The sequence below is a fragment of the Bemisia tabaci genome, chromosome 2 (genome assembly GCF_918797505.1).
Source record: "Bemisia tabaci chromosome 2, PGI_BMITA_v3".
NCBI lineage: Eukaryota > Metazoa > Arthropoda > Insecta > Hemiptera > Aleyrodidae > Bemisia > Bemisia tabaci.
Genome location: NC_092794.1, coordinates 78,945,115 through 78,963,680, shown reverse-complemented (window position 1 = coordinate 78,963,680; position 18,566 = coordinate 78,945,115). Strand labels below are relative to the sequence as shown.

General features: G+C 38.3%; 1 protein-coding gene across 5 annotated transcripts in view; it reads left to right on the top strand.

Moving 5' to 3' along the window:
• Positions 1-18,566, top strand: part of alph (protein phosphatase alphabet) — a 75,102-nt gene that overhangs the window by 27,744 nt on the left and 28,792 nt on the right. For 2 of the 5 annotated variants that reach the window (XM_072296370.1, XM_072296369.1), the window contains one exon: positions 15,229-15,334. The exons of 2 other annotated variants lie outside the window; for them this stretch is intronic. In XM_072296370.1, coding sequence (XP_072152471.1) covers positions 15,229-15,319 — 91 coding nt within the window. In that variant the 3' untranslated portion in view covers positions 15,320-15,334. Of the gene's footprint in view, positions 1-11,703; positions 11,723-15,228; positions 15,335-18,566 lie in introns of those variants that run through there. One more of the 5 variants, XM_072296372.1, reaches the window with a different exon arrangement.

Below are 18,566 nucleotides of genomic sequence, written 5' to 3'. Positions count from 1 at the left end.
ATTCGCGGCGCATTTTGAAGCAGCTACGCGCACGCGCCCAGGCGGCGCACGAGGGGGGGGGGGGCAAGATGAGATGGCGTGGGAAGTTAGGAGTGCGGAGAGGGGGAGGGGGGGGGGAGGGGGAGGAGGGGATACTGTTGACAATAAAGTGGCGAAATATTGCAGACCCAGGGGCGACAAAATGTAGCTTGCCCAGGGGCGGCAAAAAGCTAAATCCGGCCCTGCTTGGAGTGGAGGTGGCTTCACAAAACTCAACCTTTTAGGCATTTTAAAAAACCGAATTTAAATTTATATAGTTTGCTAAAAGCTGAGAGTATGACCCACAAAACCGTTTTTACAGATTTTAATTTTATGGAACCGTTAAGAAGATATGGCATTACTATACTTACTTCTGGGATGACCCTTTTACCAACAGAACAAAATTGCTTCTCATCAACCGAATTAAAAATAATCAACAAACAATAATTTTTGTGATTGTAAGAAGAACAACAAAGTGGAAGTACAACCAAAATAAAAAAAAACAAGCTATATCTCACTCTACTTTAGCGGTGATTCTTGCAAAAATCTTGAAGACTAGGAGAGGTACATAAAGGGTCTATATCACCCTACTGGGCTATTTCGTATCCTATTCATCCCAGCAATAGGAGATCTTGCATGAGGTTACAGTGAGTTAAAGGTATATGAAATAGATTGGCGGTGTCATGAGTTAGTTTGGTTGGGACTCTAAAAGGAAAGTCTTCACAATAAATCAGCAGAGTCCATAGGATTGCACAGCACAACAAATTTCGGGGTTTTTTTTCGATTCCTACGTGATATAGAAGTCCGAAAATGCCCATAATAACTTCAGAAAAATTAGCTGGTGCTCAGGGCGCCGCCAAGTCGAATTTTCCAAAATCGAGAAAACCTACGATCAGTTTTATGGAAATATCTCCTCAACGGTTAATCTTACGAAAAAAACAAAAAAAAAAACCAGCAGAAAAAGCATAACATTTCCTACCTTACGTTCTATCCTAACGTTTTCTTCAAAAATTGGCTAAAAAAAGGCGTATTTTTGCTGATTTTAGGAGAAACTTATCTTCATATCTCCAGCCACGAATATCTGAGAAAATAACTGTTATGCTCATTGAAAAGAATGTAACTGACGAGTGTGATCTACTGATGAGGTATGAAAAGACCCAAAACTACAGATCTTTCGACGTGACCTCAACTTAATAGTCCAATGCAAACTGCCTGAGCTGAACACTCTCCCCCATCAGTTTCTTACTGATCCTCATTAGAGCTCAAAATTTTTGGATCTGATTGAAAATTTTTGAACTTTTTGGCTTTGCCCACCCCCCTCAACAAAAAAAAAATAGTGTGGGCCCAGCACTATATTACCACCTTGTTACACAGTTTGGGCCACGTTTGTAGGTTTTTTTCTTCTTTTTTCCTTGATTTTAAAAGAGATGGTCGACAAAATCACAATTCAAGGGCGGAGCTGATAAACTGCTGCTTCACAGGATTAAATTGAGTTTAGGAACTATTGACATATGTTTTCTAGAAGTAAATTTTACATTCTTTTCAATGAGCATAACAGTTTTTTTCTCAGATATTCGTGGCTGGAGATACATAGGCTGTCCCAAAACAACTGAGAGTAAGTCTGTATTTCAGAAACAATAATAGATATTGAAACGCGGTTTGTGGGAGGTTGTAGCTCATATCCTTAGCTATCCAACGAGCCCAAGATTAGCTCATTTGGTCAAAATTTCGCTGAGTTACAGCAATTTTTCGGAGGCGTGTAAAGAATAACCCTACAGGATTTTTGAGTATTTTTTTCCTTGTCTGAACTGTTGTTCCAAGAGTCGCGCAGTTGATCGCAACTTTGCGGATCACGTTGGCACTGGTCTAGATGCAAATTCTAACATGTTTGCATGTGCTTTCATTGAATATCAGAGTTTTCTTCAACTTCCCAACTCAGTGAAGCCAACATTGTCTAGCGTTAGTGACACCTGTTCTCGTGTGGTGCAATGAGTTCGCCCGCGGAGCTGAAACAAGAGCAACACTATGCCATCCGTTACTGTGTTCGCCGAGGTTTAACTGCCTCTGATACCGTGAAAGAGATGTTAGTTGCTTATGGAGAAAATCGACTTGGGGAGAGCACCATTTATAGGTGGCATGCAACTTTTTCCGAGGGTCGCGAGTCGGCGGCTTTGATTCCGCATGGCGGCCGGCCGTCAACTTCTGCGGCGTAGGAAAGTGTCATTAACGCTAGAAAATGTTGGCTTCACTGAGTTGGGAAATTGAAGAAAACTCTGATATGCAATGAAAGCACATGCAAACATGTTAGAACTTGCATCTAGACCAGTGCCAACGTGATCCGCAAAGTTGCGATCAACTGCGCGACTCTTGGAACAACAGTTCAGACAAGGGAAAAAATACTCAAAAATCCTGTAGGGTTATTCTTTACACGCCTCCGAAAAATTGCTGTAACTCAGCGAAATTTTGACCAAATGAGCTAATCTTGGGCTCGATGGATAGCTAAGGATATGAGCTACAACCTCCTACAAACCGCGTTTCAATATCTATTACTGTTTCTGAAATACAGACTTACTCTCAGTTGTTTTGGGACAGCCTATGTATGAAGCTAAGTTTCTCCTAAAATCAGCAAAAATACGCCTTTTTTTAGCCAATTTTTGAAGAAAACGTTAGGATAGAACGTAAGGTAGGAAATGTTATGCTTTTTCTGCTGGTTTTTTTTATTGTTTTTTTCGTAAGATTAACCGTTGAGGAGATATTTCCATAAAACTGATCGTAGGTTTTCTCGATTTTGGAAAATTCGACTTGGCGGCGCCCTGAGCACCAGCTAATTTTTCTGAAGTTATTATGGGCATTTTCGGACTTCTATATCACGTAGGAATCGAAAAAAAACCCCGAAATTTGTTGTGCTGTGCAATCCTATGGACTCTGCTGATTTATTGTGAAGACTTTCCTTTTAGAGTCCCAACCAAACTAACTCATGACACCGCCAATCTATTTCATATACCTTTAACTCACTGTAACCTCATGCAAGATCTCCTATTGCTGGGATGAATAGGATACGAAATAGCCCAGTAGGGTGATATAGACCCTTTATGTACCTCTCCTAGTCTTCAAGATTTTTGCAAGAATCACCGCTAAAGTAGAGTGAGATATAGCTTGTTTTTTTTTATTTTGGTTGTACTTCCACTTTGTTGTTCTTCTTACAATCACAAAAATTATTGTTTGTTGATTATTTTTAATTCGGTTGATGAGAAGCAATTTTGTTCTGTTGGTAAAAGGGTCATCCCAGAAGTAAGTATAGTAATGCCATATCTTCTTAACGGTTCCATAAAATTAAAATCTGTAAAAACGGTTTTGTGGGTCATACTCTCAGCTTTTAGCAAACTATATAAATTTAAATTCGGTTTTTTAAAATGCCTAAAAGGTTGAGTTTTGTGAAGCCACCTCCACTCCAAGCAGGGCCGGATTTAGCTTTTTGCCGCCCCTGGGCAAGCTACATTTTGTCGCCCCTGGGTCTGCAATATTTCGCCACTTTATTGTCAACAGTATCCCCTCCTCCCCCTCCCCCTCCCCCTCTCCGCACTCCTAACTTCCCACGCCATCTCATCTTGCCCCCCCCCCCCTCGTGCGCCGCCTGGGCGCGTGCGCGTAGCTGCTTCAAAATGCGCCGCGAATATATAAAATGGAATGGATGGATGAGACAAAAATAAAATTTGGAGACAAAGTTGAAGCTAGTGTAGCTCAATGTATTAGTTGCAATGTATTTTCGGAAGATCCGGTCAAAAAGTTTTTCTCCGGGTTTTCAGTTTAGCAAAGCTGTCAACCAGAACATCATTGTCTAAATTGATTATCAAGTCTGCCTCGATGTTTAAAATTGCCGTGTTGTTTAGTATCACTCCAACGAACGATCATCCTAGCGCTCAAGGCCGGACCTAAGGGGCGGCAGCTTTGCCGCTCCCGTCAAGCGTCAACTCCCTTCCTTCATACATTTTGCCGCTCATCTTTTCACTTCGCTCCGTCTCTGTCTCCATTTTTCCTTTTTTCTCGCTTTAACTTTCAACTAATCCAGTGCCAAAATTTGCCGCCCCTCAAAATTTGCCGCTATGGGCAAGTGCCCCAGTGCCCTATAGGTAAATCCGGCCCTGACTCCAAGTGGGTTCAAAATTTCACGCTCCTAAATCAGTGCATTTGACATTTCAATGTGCAAAACGAGGATCCTCCGCTGGAAAAATTATGGCCACTGTTTCATGGGATGCAAAGGGATTGTTTGTTGTTGGTCGAGTATTTACCGCGTGGGCAGACGGTAAATGCAGAACGGTACTGTGAAACTCTCTTGAAGCTCAAAACCTGTATCCAGAAGAAGTGTTCAGAACTTCTGACCAACCAAGTTATGTTGATGCACGATAATGCCGGACCTCATTGTGCTGCGACTATTCAAGCTTTGCTTGAAAAATTCAAACGAAAAATTTTCTTACATCTGCCTTACTCACCAGATCTTGCACCAAGTGATTTTCACCTTTTCCCAAAACTTAAGTCTCATCTTGGCAGCCAGAACTTCAAAACAGATGAAGATATCTGAAATGTGGTCAATAGTTAGTTGCAGAGTCAAGATGAGGAGTTCCGTGTAGCAAGGACTAGAAGACTGACTTAACGATACCAGAAATGCAAAGGTATAGGAGGATCCTATGTGGTAAGGATTTTCAAAAGTACCACTTTTCTTACCTTCTATTTTACCTCTCTTTCAATTACTTTCAATTTAGAAATTGTGGCCGAATCGGAGGCGTGCAATTTTGGACCCGCTCGGGGTGGAGGTGGCTTCTAAAAAGTAAACTTTTTAGGCGTTTTACAAAGCCAAATTTAAATTTCTGTAGCTTATTAGAAAGCTGAGAGTATAACACACAAAACCCTTTTTGGGGCGGAAAAATGGCGGCGCACAGTGTGTTGAATGGTGACAAAAATCCCCCTAAAAATAAAAGTCGAAATTTTCCAAAAATTATGTGGTGAACGTTAAGTGGTATATCTGGCAACACTATTGTCAGCCATAGTATCGATTTTTATCGATACCTAGTGCCCGCACAGGTGGTTGATATCAGCTAGTTCTGAGCTCCTGATTAGAAGCCGATTGCAGATGACAACAATTAGGAGCATTCTGATCAACAGGCTTCAGTGCCATTCTATCCGGCTTCTTTCGGAGGCTTCATTCCGACTGGTAAGTACCCTCTATTTTTGATTTTTCCAATCTTTTAAATTCTTTTTTTTTGTGGCGAATATTGCATTTTGAAATACTGCTCATTTTTTAACCCTTTTTTCCACTTTCATGGAGTGGCAAAAATGAGCATTGACAGTACTAGAACTTTTGTGCACGTGGATACATTCAGCAGTATGTGTACTTTCAGGAAATCAACGTTTCATCTGCCTGATGTTGCCCGTTCGGACAGAAATCATGACTTTTCAGGTGTTTTTGGGCTTTTATTGGACTTTGATTCAGAGTTCACAAATTAATCTTAAATTTTCAAGACATTTTGCACAGACACAAAAAGATTTTACTGAAAATGATGTAAAGAAATGGTAAAATTCGTTCTTAAGTATGACATGATGCCAGCTCACTCTAAAAATAGCACATTTCTTTTTCCAAAAAGCAAATTTCCAAAATGGCCGAAAATTGTCACCTCGGTTTATTAAAAAAAAATCAATTTTTGGTCATTTTGAACTTTAACCGGCGGCCATTTTGGAAATTTCGGTTTTTTTGAAAATCTAACGTCAAATTCGTTTTTCTCGTGTCAAAATACCCCCACCCACCGATTTTCGCGCAAATCCATCGACAAATAACCGGTGTGAATTTTCGGCCATTTTGAACTGTAACCGGCCGCCATTTTGAAACGGTTTGAAATATTGACTTCGGGTTTGCGCGAAAAGTTTTCTTTTTTTATGCTCTTTCGAACGAGCTGTCACAAAGAGGGTCCTCCCATTTGAAAATTTAAAGTTGGGGGCCGTTGCCCCCCTGAGGGGGGGCCCCCTGAAAATTTTAGGGGGGCCAAAAAGTAGCTCCCTTTGACCTAGGAATATCCCCCAAGTTTCAAATCTTTACCTCAATTAGGTAAAAAGTTAGAGGGGGTGGGAGGGACTTTTGGATCGCCCTGTATGTATGCATATATATGAACTTATTCCAATTACATGAACCTAGTTTCCAAAAAATATGGATGTAAATATTTTAAATGGCATGTAACATAGGGGAACTTTGAAACTGAAGCACCTCCGTGTTGCCAAATTTCATGAAAACTTCCATTTTCGTTTTTACGTGCTTTTAAAGATTCATGAAGTGGCAAAAAGAAGCATTGACAGTACTTGAAGTTTTGTGCACGTGGATACATTCAGTAGTATGTGTACTTTCAGAAAATCAACGTTTCATCTGCCCGATGTTGCCCGTTTGGACGGAAATCATGATTTTATAGGAAAATTTTGCCATTATGCAGGTGTTTTTGGGCTGTTATTCCACTTTGATTCAGAGTTCACATATAAACCCTCAATTTTCGAGACAATTGGCACTGACACAAATAGATAATACTAAAAATGGTGTAAAGAAATTGTAAAATTCATTTTAAAGTATCATATGTTGCCAGCTCGCTCTAAAAAGTAGCACATTTCTGTAATATTTGTATCCATGCATATGTATGCATGCATATGAACTAATTCCGATTACATGAACCTAGTTTCCAAAAAATATTGATATGAATATATTAAATTGCATGTCAAATAGGGGAAATTTGAAATTGAAGTGGCTCAGTGTTGCCAAATTTCATGAAAACTTCCATTTTCGCAAGGCTCGTTTTTACGTTCTTTTGAAGTTTCATGAAGTGGTAAAAAAAAAAACAATTGACACCCAGTTAGACAGCAATATTTTAAAAATATTTTAAAATATTGACTATATTTTTTAAATATCTTTAAAAAATATTGATTTTTTACATTTCTAAAATGTTCTTAAAATATTTTTAAAATATTTTCAAAAGTACTTTTGAAATATAATTAATAAATATTTTTAAAACATTTTAAAAATATATTACAAGTATAAAAAAATTAAAATATTTAAAATAATACTTTATAACATTTTTAAAGTATATCATAATTATTTTTATTAATATTTTAAAAATATTATGAAATATTATTTCAAAAATTTTAATTTTTTTTAAAATGTTCAAATTAATATTATGAAAATTTAAAAGAAAAAAAAGGAAATAATAATAATAAATAAATAACATAAATACATGGGCATAAATTCAAACTAGAAAAAGGCCCTAATAAATAAAACCGGAAAAAGACGCAATTGTAAAAAACATTAATTTGCTTTAAATGAGAGAGAGAGAGAGAGAGAGAGAGAGAGAGGGAGGGAGGGAGGGAGGGAGGGAGGGAGGGAGGGATGGAGGGAGGGAGGGAGGGAGGGAGGGAGGGAGGGAGGGAGAGAGAGAGAGAGAGAGAGAGAGAGAGAGAGAGAGAGAGAGAGAGAGAGAGAGAGAGAGAGAGAGAGAGAGAGAGTTAAAATAAAATGAAAATGAAAAAATTACATGATGTAATAAAAAACAATTAATAAATAATAAAGTCTGGCAAAATATCATAAGTATCCGTCAATAAACAAACATATTACGGACTCAGAGGCCTGCGGTAGTTAAGAGATTGAATTTAGGGGCCCATCTATATCAAGCCTGGCTGGTCTGGTGGTAAAGTACTGGACTTCGGATTGCAACTCCATCCCGAGGCGTGGGTTCTAATCCCGACTAGGACGGCGCGGATTTTAAGGTAAGTCACAACTCTACGATGATCCATCACCACCTGGTAGTAACGCATATGCACGTTTGAAAGAACATTAGTACCAAATACATCACCTAGAGTGGGCGCACTCAAGGGTGGCATTACTTGCGCAATATTTTCAAAACATTCTTACAATATTTTGACAATATTCAAAAATTACTTTGAAAATATTCAAGAAATATTTTAAAAATAATATGATATTAACATTAACATATTTTAAAAATATTTTTAAAGGTTTCCCAAAATATTTTGTGAAAATATTAATTTAATATTTTAAAAATTTCTTATAATTATTTTTTGTCTAACTGGGGCAACTATTGGAAATATTTCAATGTGGACATAATCAGTAGTATTTGCACTTTCAGAATATCAAAAGTTCAGCTACCCGTAGCCCCCCGTTTGGACAGAAATCATGATCATTTGTAAGAATTTTACCATTATTCGGGTACCAACGTAAAAACGAGCCTTACGAAAATGGATGTTTTCATGAAATTTGGCAACACTGAGCTACTTCAATTTCGAATTTCCCCTATTTTACATGCAATTTAATATATTTATATCAATATTTTTTGGAAACTAGGTTCATGTAATCGGAATTAGTTCATATGCATGCATACATATGCATGGATACAAATATTACAGAAATGTGCTACTTTTTAGAGCGAGCTGGCATCATGTGATACTTAAAAATGAATTTTACCATTTCTTTACACCATTTATAGTATTATCTATTTGTGTCAGTGCCATATGTCTCGAAAATTGAAGGTTTATTTGTGAACTCTGAATCAAAGTCGAATAAACGCCCAAAAACACCTTAAAAATGGCCAAATTTTCCTGTAAAATCATGATTTTCGTCCAACCGGGCAACATTGGGCAGATGAACCGTTGATTTTCTGAAAGTACACATACTACTGAATATATTCACGTGCACTAAAGTTCAAGTACTGTCAATGCTTTTTTTTGCCACTCCATGAAAGTGGAAAAAAGGGAAAAGTGGAAAATGAGCAGTATTTCAAAATGCAATATTCGCCACCAAAAAAAGGATTTAAAAATTGGAAAAATCAACAATAAATAGTGCTTACCAGTAGGATTGACGCTACCAGGAAGTGAAACGTAGAAGTAATGAGAAATAGAATTAGAATGATTAAAGTAGCTTGTATCTCAATAAAAAAAAAGAAAAAAAAAATATTGTAAGTTCTGTAAGGTTTAAAAACCCCTAATGAAAAATAACGAAAAATGGCAACACAGCAACGTTGAACTGGCTTCTCTCTCGGTAAGTTGATGCATTTTGAAAATTAGCACTTGTTAATTTTTTTTAGAGCGAACTTGAGCTCGATATCCTATTTTTTTCTGGGAGATATCAAGCTGAAAGGATTTTATCCGATTTCCCCTCAAAACGGGGCCAAAAAACCCCCTCAAAATGTTCTCCTCAAAAATTTCTGTTTGTTGCAAGATAGTACGGACCAAGATGAGCAGCTCACCAAAGTTTTATGAAATTTCAACAATTTTTAACTGAGATATCGATTTTTGACACTCGTCCCCATGTAATCAACGCACTGTGTGGCGCCCTGAGCACCAGCCAATTTTTCTGAAGTTATTATGGGCATTTTCGGACTTCTATATCACGTAGGAATCGAAAAAAATTGGTTTGGTTCGAAGTACAGAACCCATGTTGAGCGGTGTTGTTTATGGTTTTAAATGAAAACATGGGACTTCATGGGACTGACCAACATCACAATCATGCTAAATATTGTCTGCTCATAAATCGGACTAAAAGTCTTGGTCATAGAAGGACATAGTATCTCCGGATTTATAGGGAACTGCTGTCATAAGTCGTGCTGAACTCGTTCTAGAGGAGTATTGTTGAGAGCGATAAACAGATTTCCAAATTGGGGGAGCATAAAGAAGAGGTCCTAATATAATTAATTTATATAAAGATGTAGGGGTCAGAACATTTGTTAAAGTTTTCGACAGGTGCAGCCTAAAGAAATGTTGTCGAAAGGTTCTAGATACAATACAGTCGGTTTGCAACTAAAAAGAGAACTCCTGATAGAATATTACTCTTAAATCCCTGGTGCATTCCTCTCTGAAAAGTACCCTACCATGGATACATAGTCACTAGAGTCAGAGGGACTGTTTGAGTAGATTGAACAATGACATTCGTCTACCTCGATTAAGAAATCATTTGCACTCAGCCATTTTAGATGGCGGTAGCCACCCCGGCCCAATCCTAAAATACTCCCCCGAAAGAGTGTAAGATGACGGGTGACTGCTGCCTAGCTAGATATACACGAAGGAACTCAATCGGGCTCGCCTGCACAGTTTGCAGCAAATTTAGCTCTCTTGCCAGTTAAGTTGTAGAGTAAAACCCTATAATATTTAGAAACAGTGTGCCGAAATCTACTCATAATGCCTGCTCTTTTTGAGTTAAGTTGAACATTTAAAAAGTTATTTAGCTTCAACGACAAATTTTTGGACCCCAAAACATGACGATTATGTAATTGTTGACCAGATTTCGAATACCGCGAAACCCCCAGGCTTGGGGGGACAGTTGTGTTTTGTCAAACAACCCACAACTATAACCATGCAAAGAAAACCTATGAAACTATACTTTTTTTAAATCTGTGGTATGTAAAGCATAATAATTTTTTGTAAAATTGAAATTAACGAAGTATACAGGGTGTCCCAAAAGTCCCTTCCACCCCTTCTAAAATTTTACCTAATTAATATTTTGAAACGAAACTTTGGGAATGTTCATCGATCAATGTTAGCTTTTTTTGAGGCCCCCCCAAAATTTTCGGGCCCCCCCGTGGGGAGGGGCTGCGGACCCCAACTTTTTTTTTTCAAATAGCAACCCCTATCTTGTGATACCTCATTCGAAAGAGCATAAAAAACTAAGAATTTTGGCGCCAACCGCAGATCAATATCTTAATTTTTGACCGAGTTATGGTAGGTGAAAGGTCAAATTTGACCTATTTTCAAAAAATCATAACTCTAGCTCAAATTATCGTAATGAAAAAAATAAAACGGAGAAATTTACCAAATTGTAAGCACTTATAAGTAAAAATCATAGAAATTACTTCAAACTAATTTTAAGGGGGGGTTTCGGACCCCCAAATACGTCAATTCAAAGGTCATTCAATTTTCCCGCGAAATAAGCCAATTTCTCCCAGATTTGCCTCCACATTAATTCAGTAGTCAGTAAGGTCAAAATCAGTTCAATATTACGTTGGCAAGTCCCCAAATTTCGGGAAAAGTTAAAAAAAAAAAAAAAATTAAGGTGATTAAATTTGACCATTTAAATTTTTCTTCAATTTTTCCCGAAATTTGAGGACTTGCCAACGTAATGTTGAACTGATTTTGACCGTACTGAGATAATGTGGAGGCAAATCTGGGGGAAATAGGCTTATTTCGCGGGAAAATTGAATGACCTTTGAATTGACGTATTTGGGGGTCCGAAACCCCCCTTAAAATTAGTCTGAAGTAATTTCTGTGATTTTTACGGGTGCTCTTGCCTGAGATAAATCCATGCTGGTTACTGTAAAATAATTGATTCTTGATAAAGAATTTTAAGATTTGTTTTTGGATTTATTTCGCAAAAATTTTATTATGGTTTATTAAGAGCAATGGGTCTGTAATTTTCCATTAGGTATTTTGGACCTTTTTTATGTAAGGGGGCGATTGTCCACTTTTTAAGTTCTACAATTAAATCAAAAATCTTTGTGAGAGGTTTACTGATTTCTTCATTTACTCGTTTGATAAAATGCATGGGAGTTTTGGAATGAGTTGTTGATTTACTGTTTTTTAATTCTTTAATTATTGTTTCAATATTTGACAAGGACACTTTTTTAATACTGAAAGGGTGCTGTATTTGTTTTTCAGGTAGTTTTGCTTGATTTATTCGAGGCTTATTGTTTTTATACGTTTCCTCAAGTAATTTCGGGACTTCGGAGATGAAGCACTCATTGAATTTTTGGGCTAAGATTTCGTTGTTAGTTATGGGTAGTTCATCTATCAGTATATCATTGATTTTATCGTTCTTGGATTTACCTACTAAAGAGTTAACTAATCTCCACGTTGTTTTATTAGGGTAATCACTATTTTCTATGATTTTTTTCAGTATACTTTCTTTTCGCTTCTCACAAGACTTTTCTATACACTTTGAGATAATTAGAGTAAAATTCAGTAAGCACCTTGTTTGAATACAATCTTACCAAGATCTGAGAGTGTTTTTGAATTTGGGGGAGTTCCTTAAACCTGGAGTCAGTCATTGATTAAGTTCAGGTTTAGTTATAATCATAGGACACGTTTCATCATGAATAGAATCAATTCTATCTGCAAAAGTGGATTGCATTTTGCAAAAAGGAACTACTAGCATTGCAATGATGCTAACATTGTGCAACTTCATCCTTTGTAATAAAATTGCGGAAATTGTGAAAAACTATGAAATTTAGATGGTAATTTTTGTCTTAAATTTACAGTTTTTAGCGAGTAAAATAGAAACTATTAAGGGATAATCGGGTTTTTCCTCCAAGACAAAAGAAGTTGCACAATCTTAGCAACATTGCAATGCTAGTGGTTCCGTTTTGCAAAATGCAATCAAAGTAGAATACACATGGTTTACATCAGCATTACAGGGTTCAGTATCATAATAGAAATCAATGCTGGTAATTAGTGGTCTAGCATCTTCAATGTTGTTGGAACAATATTTTCTGTATCGGATAAGGTTAGATGAATGTTTTTCCTCTCTGTTGGTTGGTAAATTAAGTTCAATTGCATAGTGATCTCATAGGTTAATACTTTCATTCACAGAGGAGGAAGCATTTCTAGAATTGAAGTTGATAAGAAAATTGTCGATGCATGATTCAGAATTTATCGTAATTCTAGTTGGTTTGTTAATTAATATCTTAAATCCATATTCTGTAGCCAGGTTGCTGGAGAGGTTTTTGTTCTTATCATTGACAAGTAGGTCTATGTTGAAGTCACCGCATATTACAGTGCGTTTGAGCTTAGACCATTTCATTATTGATTTGAACATATCAAAGAAGTAGTCTATATTAGAAGTAGGGGAGTTCGAGGGATATATACATATTATGTATGCTTTTAGGTTTGTAATGGTTTAGGGGATGGGGAAATAGCCCAACTCGCGTTGATATCCAGAATGCCCCGAGGTGGCGATCACCGGCAAGTACGCATGTACGCAACTGACCACTCCTTGGCCGCTTGGCCGCCGCTATAATGCGGCGCCCAAAAGCTCTGACTCTGATGCGGCTTGCGCCAACCAAAACACCTGCCTGTTATCACCTCGGACACACGCGATCTCTCACGTATGTCCGAGGTGCTCCTAACAGAGGCATACTCTCAAGCTAGAGTGCGTCTCTGCTACACGCCCCCTCCCTAAGAAAGAAAAGAAGAAAAAAAAAACTAAGCGGTAGGTGGTGCACTGAACCCCAAAGTTTCGAAGTCACGTCACCCCATGCGTACCTCTCGGCAGTCAGAACCCTTGCATTACTGTATTCAGATACTTAAAAGTAGGTTACAAAATTTCAATAGTCCCCCCATAATTTGATATTTACATTTTCCCCCAAACTAATAACTAATTTACAAAAAAAACTGAAGCATCCGCTCCCCCTGAGTGATCTGCCGAGCGCGAGCAGCCGCCAACTGTCGGTTGTCCGAGCGCCTTGCCGTTACTCCAGAATCGCCATCCGTCCAGTCCCTTGTGCGTGGTTTGCCAATGACCCTCGTCCGTTACGCCGCAGGAAAGGTTCCCAAGAAAAGTAGGTTGCCAAGATTGAGCGAAGAACGCCCAAAAGTCGCGCCCACCACACCAACCATGAAGAGGCTTCTGACGCTGACATCTCCCGGGTTGACAGAAAATGTCCGCTGCCATGATTGAGTGAAGAACGCCAAAAGTTGCGCCCTCCAATCATGTAGACTTGCAGAGTCGTCCTGCTTGACAGCCTGGGAAGAGAATGAATCTTGTTCTCGCAGTAGCTCCAGATTAGAGAATCCTGCACCGCCATAGGCCCTCTGGATGACACCATCCTAGGGACGTAGACCAGCAGCCAGTCTGAGAGACGATGTTGATGCTCCAGGAATAGCTCCAGACCGGAAAACTAGCCTAGTCCTGAGGCTCCATGATCAGTCAGACCAAGAGACTGGTCCCAGCGGCCGGGACGGGTAAACAGACAGCCCCACAACACTGCGCAACTGAGTGGGTGGACGGTCCGGTTCTCGCACCCGGAACTAGACATCTGAACGATTCCCTCTGCGCCAGCGCCCCCAACCGACTGCTGCATCATCCTGGATCCCTATTGCCACTCAAGGAGGACCTCAAAATTAGACTTAGAGGCCGGAACCCAATAGGTTTCTGAAATGAACAATTACATACATTACAAAATACATTTTCACAAATCAGAAAAAAAACTGAGAAGAGGTCCTAATTTAAAAAGTCTCAGAAAAGTAGGATCCCAAAAAAAAAACAGAATAAAAGACAGAATAAAAGACACATAATAAATGGAATCGAAGGATAAATAATCTGCACACTCGCATTCTAAAAGAGTGTGGTTCATTACATCAACTTTGATATTTTCTAGCCTTTTTTTAAAAAACTCAAACCATCATAATATTCTCTTATTTATAAAATCCTTAGACCTAATTATTTGATTTTCATACAGCTAAAACCCCCTCATTCCCTTGTCTCTTGGGAAGGAGGGGAGAGGGTCGAAACTCGACGCCATCCACCACCGCCATTTTGTATCGGACAAAACAGACGGAAAAACTGTCCATCCTTTTATGACAGTAAAAAGATGAATAAAAACTGGTAACAAAAGTAGGTAAAAAAAAAAAAAATTTCGCTCAGCAAGATAAACAATTCTATCATCCTGCAGACGGACTCCCAATAGTCGCGGATGTATAAAATATGCTTTTTAAAATACACCACAGGAGCATTTCTTAACAGGCGAAAGTCACAAAAACTGTCCGATTTTTTAATTCGGCAAAAAGTCGAAGAAAAAACCTCTGGAACAGATAATGTTTAATTTGTTTCTTTTGTTTTGTAGTTTTCAAAAAAAAATCTGACAATCAAAGAATATATCATCGTGGCCTGTAAACAAAATAACATCATTATTAGGATAAAAAAGTTACACGTTTTGATACTGGAAATCCTGGATTGATAGTATCACCCAGGATCGAATTTCCTCCTAAATCTCCAATCCTTAAGAGGCAATCTATTCCAAGAAGAATTTTGATGCAAGAGTTTTGATGCATCTATTCCAATTTCTTGCTGATCAAAATGACCATTTTTACCATTTGTTACTATAGAACTTAAGAATTCCATAGGTAATATTTGAATAATGTGAAGATATCCTTCCTGAGTTTCACATGCGGCTGGTCTCTCCTCAGATTTGCAAATCTTGAACTTGTCCGGATCTCCACGCTCCGTAACGGGCTCGACACTCCCTTCGTTTGTGCCAATTTCCGTGGAGGTCTCTGAAACACTGCTCAAAGATGCATTAGACCCAAAAATTTTTTCCTTCGTTAAAAACATCTATTCAAACTCAAGCACGACGGTTTCCATTTTGCGTTTACTACTCTCAGGCAAGTCCGGATTAATGTTTACACCTAGTTCCGCAATTCTTTTGGCGTTCTTTGGCGCGTCAATGGCACTCGCTCCACTTTTGTTTTCATTTACCGTCTCCATTTCTGTGTCAGCAAGGTCAGCGTCACACTCATCGTGAACCGAAAAACACTGATATGTTTTCCCGTCGGCCACTGAAGCTTCGTCATTGTCCCAGACCGTGACGTAGCTCTTCGATGCCGTCGAAAACTTGAAAATTGAAAACTCTTCCTCATGCGGCCATTTTTTCGAACTTTCAACAAAATTTACCTCCAAGTCCGTATTTACATCAACTACGTCTAGATAGGCGTCCCTTAAAAATGTATTACATTTAATCTCGATCACGTTTTTTATCAAACTGGCTACTTTGAATCTTGCTGATTCTGTCAGTAGTCTCTGCTCTGGGTGTTTACCAGGAGTCCAGTCTTCAAAGCCAAATGATTGCAATGATATGAAATGTAATTTTCCGCTTTGCTCTGTAGCGCTTTCTAAAAATTTATTTAAAAATAAACAATCTGCCTCATTTGCTTTCTCTTGTCTCGGAACGCCCAAAATAATAACAGTTTTTTCGTCTGCTAAGAGGTGTGTGAAAAAACGGCCAAAATTGCCTCAAGGCATTTTCGAATTTTGATCACTTGGGGTGATACAGCAGCTTCCGAGACGCCCAAAACCGGTCGCCGTTTTGCTTAGAAGTGCTGGGTGGCGACGTTGCCATTTTTTAAAGTGGAAACCTTTAAAAATTCATATCTCCGCCGCATCTTAACCGATTTCGATGAACTTTTTTTTAAAATGTTCCTCTTCAGTAGAGCTTTTTAGTGGTATAAAGTTTTCTGGGATTTACTTGGCTTTAAGCGGCACTTACGCGGTTTTAGCAGTTTTTGATAGACACAAAAATTTAGTTTTTATTTTACCACGATCGTGGAATCGACGGAATCTAAACAAAAACCATTCTAAATGAAAGTTCAGATTCTCACCTTTCTAACGAGCACAAGATCATCCCAGGGAAACGTTAAGTTTTTGAGATATGACCGATCAAAGTTGGTCACATGCGCTTTTGCGCAATGTGAATGCGCCTTATCACTGAATCATTCGCGAACTAGGGGTCCCTTACGTTCAATTTACGTTGAAATAATTACACAGAGCAGTAAGGTGTCCAACACGAGCCGTTTTTTCACCTTCGGCTGCCGATGTGCGACGTTGCCATTTTTGGAAGTAGAGACTCTTAAAAATGCATAACTCCGCTGCATTTCAACCGATTTCAATGAACTTTTTTTTAAAATGTTCCTCTTAAATAGAGCTTTCTAATGGTATTTAGGTTTCTGGATTTTATTTACCTTAGGGAGGCACTTAGGTCGTTTAAATGGTTCATTGCAGAGATTTTTCATACAAAAAATGGTGTTGCTAAATTTTTTATTTTTTTTATTTTATTTTTTTCCTTTATGAAGAGGGTCTATATTTCCCTCCATTTTTTTTAATATTCAAACTTAATCGGATGATCACCATCGCTTTCAGTATAATGCAAAAATCTTGGTAAAACATCAACCCCACCTTCTCTTGTACAATGAAAGCGTCGCTTTCAATATTTGTACACGTAAGAATAATGATTAAAAAAATCCCTTTTTTAAAAGTCCTTTTTTTTTCATTCTGTCATTTAAAACCCTTCCACAACCCCCGGAAAAAAAATTAGCAACACCATTTTTTGTATGAAAAATCTCTGCAATGAACCATTTAAACGACCTAAGTGCCTCCCTAAGGTAAATAAAATCCAGAATCCTAAATACCATTAGAAAGCTCTATTTAAGAGGAACATTTTAAAAAAAAGTTCATTGAAATCGGTTGAAATGCAGCGGAGTTATGCATTTTTAAGAGTTTCCACTTCCAAAAATGGCAACGTCGCATATCGGCAGCCGAAGGTGAAAAAACGGCTCGTGTTGGACACCTTACTGCTCTGTGTAATCATTTCAACGTAAATTGAACGTAAGGGACCCCTAGTTCGCGAATGATTCAGTGATAAGGCGCATTCACATTGCGCAAAAGCGCATGTGACCAACTTTGATCGGTCATATCTCGAAAACTAAACGTTTCCCCGGGATGATCTTGTGCTCGTTAGAAAGGTGAGAATCTGAACTTTCATTTAGAATGGTTTTTGTTTAGATTCCGTCGATTCCACGATCGTGGTAAAATAAAAACTAAATTTTTGTGTTTATCAAAAACTGCTAAAACCGCGTAAGTGCGCTTAGAGCCAAATAAACCCCAGAAAACTTTACACCACTAAAAAGCTCTACTTAAGAGGAACATTTTAAAAAAAAGTTCATCGAAATCGGTTAAGATGCGGCGGAGATATGAATTTTTAAATGTTTCCACTTTAAAAAATGGCAACGTCGCCACCCAGCACTTCTAAGCAAAACGGCGACCGGTTTTGGGCGTCTCGGAAGCTACTGTATCACCCCAAGTGATCAAAATTCGAAAATGCCTTGAGGCAATTTTGGCCGTTTTTTCACACACCTCTTTGTCTAGAAAGGAAGTATCAAAGTTCTTTGGAAGCTCATGAAATTTATCTGATGCATTATTCGAACCTCCCATGATTAAAACGACGTCACCAAGGGATTCATTGATTTGTTCCTGTGGAATTTTCCCTAAAATGTCTTCAAATCGAAATTTGTAATCCCCGTTGCTGGAAATGTGACAGTTTTCTTTGCCAACAACTTTGTAAAGAGCAGATTTTATGGACTTCCCTGTAAAATCTGAAAAAAATGAGATTTTTAACTTTTTTTTGCTTTTTTGATACCTTGGGCTTTTCTTTTGTGTTAAGTACTTCTCTTTTCCCTATTTATTTTTCTTCCTTTCGACCTAGACTTAACTCTGGCCGGGAAAACCCCCGTTTTTTGGATAATTATTCCCATTTTGATCGCTTTGGTTATCCAGAGGGTTTGTTCGGCATTGGAAGCCCCAATGTCCCATCCTGAAACATCGATTACATTGATTTTTGTGAAGCTTGAATGCCTGATTTTCTGGAGGGTAGTTAAAATTCGGTTGAACCTGCTGAGAAGGCTGTTGAAGGCTCTGAAGGGGAATTTGGAAACTCTGCGACTGGTACTGATTAGATACACCTAAGTGGTGCCAC